Source organism: Humulus lupulus, chromosome 5 (genome assembly GCF_963169125.1).
Source record: "Humulus lupulus chromosome 5, drHumLupu1.1, whole genome shotgun sequence".
Lineage (NCBI taxonomy): Eukaryota > Viridiplantae > Streptophyta > Magnoliopsida > Rosales > Cannabaceae > Humulus > Humulus lupulus.
Genome location: NC_084797.1, coordinates 64235573 through 64245365, shown reverse-complemented (window position 1 = coordinate 64245365; position 9793 = coordinate 64235573). Strand labels below are relative to the sequence as shown.

General features: G+C 36.9%; 1 protein-coding gene across 2 annotated transcripts; it reads right to left on the bottom strand.

Moving 5' to 3' along the window:
- Window positions 1-459: 459 nt before the first annotated feature.
- On the bottom strand, window positions 460-4339 carry LOC133780437 (uncharacterized). 2 transcript variants are annotated; one of them, XR_009869313.1, is made up of 3 exons: window positions 4209-4339; window positions 4044-4091; window positions 460-1114 (listed from the first exon to the last, which is right to left on the bottom strand). XR_009869313.1 is itself a non-coding variant. In XM_062220183.1 (2 exons), exon 2 carries the CDS (start codon window positions 1105-1107, stop codon window positions 553-555), a length of 555 nt encoding a protein of 184 aa, XP_062076167.1. In that variant the 5' UTR covers window positions 1108-1114; window positions 4044-4307; the 3' UTR covers window positions 460-552. The 2 variants fall into 2 exon arrangements, 1 of the variants encoding a protein (XP_062076167.1); XM_062220183.1 differs by having other exon boundaries at window positions 4044-4307.
- Between the last annotated feature and the right edge of the window lie 5454 nt (window positions 4340-9793).

Sequence of the window (9793 nt, the reverse complement as noted above, 5' to 3'; positions counted from 1 at the left end):
GTGGTGCAGGTGGTGGTACCGGCGGCTGAGGTTGCGCCACTGGTACTTGAGGTATTTGGGGCGTTTGGGATGTCTGCGGGGCTTGTCTAGCATGTGCTAATTCCTCATCTCTCAGCCTCAATTGTTCTCTTAACCTTGCTACCTCTGCAGCCAGGTCCACAGATGGTGTTGCTGGAGCAGCAGGTTGCACAGATGGCATTTCAACGTCAGGGATGGCCATGGTTTCAGACCTTGGGGAGGCACCCTTTCCTCTGCCTCTTCCTCTTCCCTTTCCTCCTCTTCCTCTAGTCGACATGATGAAGTTCTAAGGAAAAAAGAAAATCATAAGAAAAGAACATTGCATATTGGTTTGATAGATATTTGCAAAATCATACATTCAAACCACATCATTTAGAGTTTGCAAAATATCCATAGCATTCAAAATGTTTAAATTATTCCAAAATTAAACAATCCCAAAAAGCGTTTAACTAACCAAAACATAAATCCCTTAAAGTCTTAGAAATATCCCAGTTTATTTATTAGCACCCCATGTAATGATTACGCAGTAGAACTCTAGTCCTCAACAGTGGACTCGTCCCCTGAACTATAATAAAAAACGTTCTCCGGGATGTGGAAATAGGCAGGAGCGCTCGGCATAATCTCCATCCTCGCGGTCAGATGTGGTATGGCTCGAATTACTTCTTCAACTGCCAACTCTCCTTCCTCGTCATGCACCATCTCTAAACGCTCCTCCAGTTCCCCATCATCCGTCTTTACTAGCACCAACTCCAGATGACTAAACTCGTAGTAACCCAGAAATTCGCGAATTGCGTAATCCAAGGTGCTAAACTCCGGGTCATGTTGCTCAACAAGGTTCCATGATCGATCCCATTGGAGAAAGGCCTCCGAGTATATCGACAATGCTTCCCTCATGACCCAATGTTGCTCAATGGGCCATAGTAAGGCTCCCCTTTTATTCATCATCCCTTGGATGCGATCACAGACCTCCTTTGTTGTTTTCAAGACTGCTATGTGCCAATCGTAGGGGCCCTCATCAAGCTGGACTTTAGGAATCGCGCGGATCTCCTTAAGTAATTGTTTCTTAGTCGTTTTCAATACAGGAGGCATTTTACTACTGCAGTTACGAAACTATACAAAATTAAATAAAACAGAAGCAAGTAATAACACATAAACAAATACTTACAACGCGGTGAGGTGAGATTTTCCCATCTTTAGCGTGTATGGGGAGGGTCCTTGGAAATATGGACGACTGTCTCTGATACCATTTGTAAAATGCTTTGTAAAACATTCACATAATCATAGGTTTATGAGAGAAAAACCACTTAATATAAAATCCCAGCGGGGTCTTGCTAAAAACATGCAAGTTGGGCCCAATAGTTTTAAAAAGAAAATACCAGTTTTCATGCAAAGTTTTAAAACAATCAATAGTTCAAGTCCCACTGATAAGTTTAAAAAGTCCCATAAAACATAACATTATTAAAAGAAAATGGCGTTTTTAATTGATCATTTTTCATCCATAGGATGCCCCCACGCCATACACACCACGACAATAGAACTCCCCACATCACCACGCGTGCCATAGAGAAACCTATTTGCTACTTGGAAGGGAAAGTAACGGGGTGAGCTAAAAGCCCAGTAAGGAAGTACAAGCAACAAACAAGTAAAACACAACAAAAACACAACATATTCACGTCAACATAATGTCACCATCATATCATAAACATCATAACAAAATATCATAACATCACCATAAACATAAACATCATAGCATCATCATAATATCATAACAAAACATCATAACATAATCATAAATAATTCCTTGTGAACATGGACCGCTAACTTGTCCATGCCACCCTTTGAGGTAAACAGGAGTCTCTGGTCCTTGAATAACCTCGGCGCGTCCGCCCTTGGAGTTACGTCTTCTTATCCTTAGTAACTCGGGTTACGTCTTCATATGCTTAGCAACCGATTTTGATGTGTCGCGTTCATCACGCTAACATCCATTCATATCATACAACATTCATACAAGCCAACATATCATCACATCATGGCATTCATAATTCATAAAATTTTCATTCACACAATAGTCTTACCATTCATAGTATAATAATCATGAATTCTATCTAACTTCCTTACCTCAAGTCCAAGCTAAGTAAAACCACAACTTCTCAACGAGCCTATAGCATAATCAAAACGACATTCCTTAGCTTCACATAATTACCATTTTTCCCTCTCATATAACTCATGTGTGCATGAGTGGTAGGAGTTACACACAACATACAAATATGCTTAATTACACATAAGGTCATAAAAAGAATAATGCTCATTCTACCTTTATTGCATGCATGATCTTTCTATAAAAACTACATGGTTGCATAATAGACATAATTTTGGACGTAAAAGTGAATTTGCATGTAACATGCATACGTGGGAACGTTGCATAAATGTGGCGTTTAAAACGATAAATCTACGCGTCTTACTTCTATCGTTTTTAAAAATAATAAACTTGTAACATGTTTTGTTTACCATTATTTATCTTATTTAATTACTAGGTTGATTAAATCTCTCAAGACATTATTTTTATTTCATAAGAATAATTTTATTTAACCATTTTAAAAGAAATATATGTGATAAATCCATTTATTATTTTCAAATTACAAAGAAATAACGAAGGCTTGAAATTTATTTAAAATACCTATGATTATCATGTTTCCTTATAAAATAACAATTTAATTTTAATTAATTGTGTTACATAATTGATGTGAGAAAAATATATATTTTAAGTGTGGAAAAATATATTTTTGCTTGAATTCTTTTAAGGCTTAATTTTTTGTAACATGAATTCATAGATGACAATTAAATAATTATTTTAAACTTATTAAATTAAACTTTCAGCCACCATTTAAATTTCTTTAAAAATCACAAATAAATTAAATTCAATATTTTTTTTAATCAAAATAAAGAAAAATCATAACTATTAAAATAATCACTCATGTTATATTAAAATAATCACACTCATGTTATATTACAAAAATACCACTTTTAATTTTACCATAGTTTAGGGTATTAATTTATTCCAAAATACTAATTAAATTCCTTTTATTGAAACACACTCTACATTTTTTTTAACAAAAATTCCAGCAATCAATTTTATCATAAAATCACCATTTTCATTTTTTTAAAACTCATATTTTCATCAAAATATATAAAAAAAAACTAAAGGTAAATAATTGTGCAAAAATATCATTTTATGTGTGAATTAAAACACCATTTTATTTTCACAAACACCAAATATCATTAGAGTCATTCTTATGCATACATATCCTTATTTCATCAATCTTTTCACCATCTAATCACAAAATCAGCAAGCATAAATCACCATGAATTTTATCTTTTACCTCATGCCTCATAAAATTAATACAGATCATTCATGTTTAATTAACACAATAAATCACAAATCCTAACATGCTCTTATTATACATATAATTCAAAGGAAAATAACCTACACATATTCAAATACAACCTTACAAAACCTTATTCTATTTCCAATGAGTTCATACATGAAATCCAACAAACAATAAAAACAACATACGTCAATAACATAAACATCAATATCCATATATGCCTTCATATTAAACCTAACATGTTTCTATCATTTTTCATGCATACCATAATTTATTTATTCATAATATCATATACATCCTATAAAATTTCATGGATCCAATTATCAAGATTCCAAATTATTACTATACCCAAATTACATAGGTCCTAGAATATGGATCTAACATATTGAAAATCACAAAACATAAAACATAGGGAATCTATAGACATGCATAGGCCGAAACATAGAGTATCCAAAATCAACCTATCCCAATCATTCAACCTCACAAATATGCTTATTAAATAAACAAAATAAACAAAATAAATAACATCATGATTCCCTACCGAACCCCTCATCAAAACAATCTCTCAAAGCCACAAACATCCCAGCATCATAATATCAAGACCCATCATCCATAACAACCAAATGATAGATTCATTACCTCCTTGATAGAAATCAAAACCACAAGGTTGATTCTCCTCTTGAGCACCTATGTTTTTCGAATCCCCAACAAGAACAAGGAAAAAACAAGGAAAAGAAAAAAATTAATTTCTCTAGATTCAAGAAGAAGAGAATAAAAAGAAAAACAAACAACAAACTTGATTACCTACACCTAGGGATTTCGAATCCCCTCTTCTTCTTCCTCTCCTTCTTTCTTTCCTCCTTCTCTCTAGAAAATGGCAGCCCCCTCCCCTTTCTCTCTCTAGCTCGCCACACTCTCTCTCTTTTCCTCTCTTCAACACACGGCAGCCACAAGAAAAATGGCTCTCCTCTTCACATCATTCCCCATTTAACCTAATTCTCTCCATAATGGTCCACTCAAGAGAAAAGGTAAGTTTCCTTTTTCTTATTTATTTTATTTTAATTTCATTATTTGTCTTATCACAATTGATAGGAGATAAAGATGATCACTCACTTTCCTAAAATAATCATTTTCTTCTATTTTTAATTTATTTACTTTAGAAAATAAATGGAAAAAAAACTCACTTCCTTTCCCACTACACATACACGTCCAACTCACTTGCCTTTTTTTTTTTTTCTATATCAATTAATTCAAATAAATCTAATATAAGAAGTATAAAGTGTGTAGAAAATCTACACATGTGTACCATGCTACCATGCACTAGCACACACTAAATCACTAGGGTACATCACTATCTACCATGCACCTTAGTGCATTCAACCAAATCTCACATCATCACATTTTTAAAATAAAAAAAAAAATATCATTTAACAAATAATTTCACAAAAATTCTACAAACAATTATAACAATTGAATAAAACAAACAACAACTAAATAAAATAAACAAAATTTAAATAAAACAATTCACCACACTTAACACTTAAATAAAATGAAACACAAAAATTTTGATAACTAAAAAAAAAAAAATTGGTGCACTACAAATTCCCACATAGCGATCCCTTGGTCATAACCGTTCAGCTCGCCAACCGGAGGGTCCGGAGGACACTAGTAGATAACGGGAGTTCTTTGAATCTACTTTTTAGTTCCACCTTGGAAAAAATGGGGTTGTCTGTAGTAGAATGAAGGCGACCTCAATTACTCTGTACGGTTTTCTGGTGAAGGGTCAGCAGCCATCGGGACGATAGAATTAGTGGTAACATTGGGAGAAGGTTCACGAACTGTCTCCAAGCTACTTGAGTTTGTGGTAATCGATTGTCTAGCTGCTTCCAATGCGATTTTGGGCCAACATGCGTTGATGGCATTTGAAGCCATAACCTCTATCTGCCACTAGCAATAAAATTCCCTTCATCTGCGGAATATATACTGTCAGAGGTGATCAGCTCACTGCCAGAGGAATGCTATAGCATTTCTATGAAGGGAAAATCACAACCCGGGCAGCAAGCTATGGTCATAAATGACAGAGGCGAGGAGTCCCGAGAAGTAGAAGTTATTTGTGGGATGGAAGAATCTCAGCAAAAAGAGGCCAGTAACGACACCTAGCGCGATGACATTGACCCACAGATAGGCAAAGACAGGTTAGAAACTCCAGGCTAAAGAGGAGCTCGAGCAAGTAAACATTGATCCCAATGAAGCTTCAAGAGTCATAAAGATTGGGAAGAATCTTAATGATAAAGGAAGAAGGAGCTGGTCAATTTCTTACAAAAGAATCTGGACGTTTTCGCCTTGGTCACATGAAGACATGGTGGGAATAAGCTCGAGTGTAATCATGCACACTTTAAATTGGACAAGAACGTGCCTGAAAAATCCAAAAAATGGAGACGTTTGGGAACAGTCAGAGCTGAGGCTCTTGAGAAAGTAGTAGCTCGACTATTAAAGTGCGGGTTTATTCATGAAGCAAAATACCCGATATGGGTCGCCAATCCCGTGTTGGTCCCAGAGCCAAACTGGAAATGGAGGACCTGCATCGACTTCTTCGACCTAAACAAAGCTTGTCCCAAGGATTTGCTTTCCATTACCAAGGATTGATCAGTTGGTAGATGCCTCGGACAGGTCATGAGCTCATATCCTTCATGGATGCGTATTCTGGATATAACCAGATCGCGATGAATCCTGCGGACTAGGAATGTACTAGCTTCATGACCCCAAATAATGTATATTGTTATAAAGTCATGCCCTTCGGGCTGAAGAATGTCGGTGCTACATATCAACACTTAGTCAACAAATGTTTGCTAATCAGATCGGGAGAAGTATGGAAGTGTATGTCGATGATATACTTGTCAAGTCAAAGACTGCCAATAACCATGTATCCAATCTAGAAGAATGTTTTGGAATCTTAAGGAGGTATGACATGAAGTTGTATTCTCAGAAGTGCACGTTCGGAGTGGCATCTTGAAAATTTCTAGGTTTCATAGTCAACACTAAGGGAATAGAGGAAAATCCCGAGAAAATCAGGTCATTGTTAGAAATTCCCTCACCCAGGTCGCGTAAAGAAGTTCAAAGCCTGACTGGAAAGGTGGCAGCTTTAAATCATTTTATTTCAAAATCTACTGACAAGTGCGTGCCATTTTTCAACTTACTCAGAGGAAACAAAAAAATTTGAATGGACTGAGGAGTGCGAAAAGGCATTACTCGTCCTAAAAATGCACTTGGCCGAGCCCCTAGTGTTGTCTAAGCCTATGACTTGAAGAACCCCTATTCCTTTATTTGGCCTTGATAGAAAATGCAGTCAGTGCCGTGCCAGTCCGTGAAGAAGACCGTGCTCAAAAACTAGTATATTATATAAGAAAGAGACTTCTCGGAGCTGAGTCACGATACCCACTAATAGAGAAGCTAGCATTCTATTTGATATTGGCTTCTAGGAAGCTCCAACCATATTTCTAGTCCCATTCATCAACGTCATGAGCCGACCAACCTTTAAGGCAGGTATTGTAAAAACTTGAAACGTTGGGATGTCTTTTAAAATGGGCTATTGAGCTTAGCCTAGTTTGAGATATTGTACATGCCACAAACCTCAATCAGAAGTCAGGCCCTTGCTGATTTTATGGCTGAATGCACCAGAATTCTAGAGGAGCTTTTGAAGGAACCAGTGCAGGAGTTATGGAAAATCTTCGTGGATGGATCATCAAACGAGAATGGATTGGGAGTAGGGATCATCTTAATTTCCCTAGAAGGACATCAATTTTATACAGCTTTGAGATTCAGATTTGAAGCATCTAACAATGAAGCCGAATATGAGGCTTTACTAGCTGGGCTGAGAGTGGCAAGGGAGCTAAGGCAAAAGTCATCCAATGCTATAGTGATTCTCGGCTCGTGATTAATCAGGTGTTGGGAGAATATCAAGCTCGAGGTACTAAGATGGCGGACTACCTAGCTAAGGTGAAAGGAGAGCTGTCTGAATTTGAGTACAGTACTATTGAATAGATACCTCGCGAGAAGAACTCTAATGCTGACGCTTTGGCAAGGCTTGCCACCACCAAAGAAGCTGAGACATTGAATGTAGTGCCATTGGAGTTCTTGGAGAATCCGAGTGTAACAGAAATGGTAGAAGTCAAATGATCGACACAAGACCAACCTTGATGATTCCCATAATGAAATACCACACAACAGGAAGGTTACCTAATGATAGAAAGGATGCAAGAAAAATACTATATCAAGCTCCACAGTATGTGATAGTGGGACATTGTACTGACGTGGTCATTCATTGCCTCTCCTACGATGTGTTCTGTCTGAGGAAGCTAAAACCATTTTGCAAGAAGTGCACGAAGGCTTTTGTGGAGATCATGCTGGGGGGAAAACCTAGCACTGAAAATACTGAAGCAGGGCTATTTTTGGCCCACTCTAACAAAAGATTCAATATTGTATGTCCATAAGTGTGACAAATGCAAACGTTTCACCATAATTTCCTGAGCTGCTCCAGTTGAGACAATGATGATCTCATCCCCGTGGCCATTCGCGGTATGGGGAATCGACCTAATAGGATCCCTACCTATGGGAAAGGGAGGAGTTCGCTACGCGGTGGTAGCGATCGACTATTTCACAAAGTGGGTAGAAGCCGAACCTCTGGCAACCATAACTTCAAAGAGAATCCTAGACTTCGTGGTGAAGAGTATTATATATCGATTAGGTTTCCTAAAAAGATTGTGTCAGACAATGGGACACAATGTGACAGTGATCTCTTCACTGACTTCTGTGAAAAATACATCATTATTAAGAGTTTCTCCTCAGTAGTGTATCCGTAGGACATTGGACAGGTCGAGGTTGTGAGTAAAACCCTAAAGGCGAGCTTGAAGAAGAGGTTAGATGAGGTCAAAGGATTATGGCCTAAACAGCTCCCGCAAGTACTTTGGGCATACCGAACTTCTTACAGAACCTCCATGGGACATACTGCTTTTTCCTTAACTTTTGGAAGCGAGGTCATCCTTCCAGTCAAAGGCATGGTAGCCACTCACAGGAAAAGGACATTCAACCAAGAGCATAATGAGGGACTACTTAATGCATCCCTCGATGTGATTAAAGAAAAATGAGAAGAGTCGCAGTTACAACTCGCTCATTATCAACAAAAAAACACTCGCTATTTTAATTCTAAAGTTAAGATGCGTAGATTTGGATTGGGCGACCTGGTTCTCTGAAGGGTATTTCTAGCAAATAAAGATCCCAAGGATGGTGTTTTAGGCCCGAATTTGGAGGGACCATATCAGGTCATTGAGGTTTTGTGAGAAGGAACTTTCAAGATAGCTCGGTTGGATGGGAAAGTAGTCCCACGGACCTGAAACGCCCTAGATTTGAAAAAAATATTATCAATAGCAGCACCATCAATGTAAGGCTTATTTATAAAAGCCATTTTATTAAATAATAGGTGGATTATCAAATAATCTTTAAGACATTATGAGTTCGTGTTCTAGTTTTGTAAAAGCAACCAAGAAAGTTTCTACATTCTGGTTACTTGGGGGGCATATAACCCGAGATTGGAAAAATTAAGATTGCTTGATAAGTTTAAATCATTAAAATCCTTGGATAAAACTAGGTCCAAAACTTAGAGGCTTGGAAAAAAATTGATTATTCGATGGCTTTTTAAGAGCTCGAGTTTTCAATGAACCTAGCACGAACTAAGTTGAAATCATTTAAAATCCTGGACGTAACCAGGTCAAAAATTTAGAAGCTTGGAAATTTTGTATTATTCAATAGCTTTTTAAAGTTTGAGTTATTAATAAACCTAGCACGAACTAAGTTGAAATCATTTAAAATCTTGGACGCAACCAAGTTTGAAACTTGGGAAATTTTTTTAATATCAAGGGCTTGTTAAAGCTCGAGTTATCAATAAACCTAACATGAACTAAGTTTAAATTATTAAAAACCTCAGATATAACCAGGTTCAAGGCCTGATTCTTAAGGTGTGAAATCAACACACAAAACTTGGATATAAACAAGCTTGATAAATTCTAATCCGATCTAAAAACCAATTCCTAAAATCTCGAATGTACAAGTCTAAGGATTCATAAACATGAGAGATAGTAAAGGAAAGATAAATGGATCAAAAAGTTAGATGTATATTGAAATAAAGTAGGCAATTAGCCCGAGGAGAAAAACCTTGAACTGAGCCCGAAGGCAATTGTTTAATAAAACAAAAATTTTAAACAATTATAGACAAATACAAAAGAGCTATCATTGAGCTCCACCAATTCGCCCCGCTGAGGTGACCTCCTCGCCATCTCCCTTAGCTGCTCTGGAAGCCTTACAAGTCTCTGACGGTTCTTGCAAGAGCCGAGCTT

Bases quoted from the DNA above. Each gene is read 5' to 3' on its own strand.
- LOC133780437 (XM_062220183.1), bottom strand. From the start codon at position 1,107: ATGCCTCCTGTATTGAAAACGACTAAGAAACAATTACTTAAGGAGATC.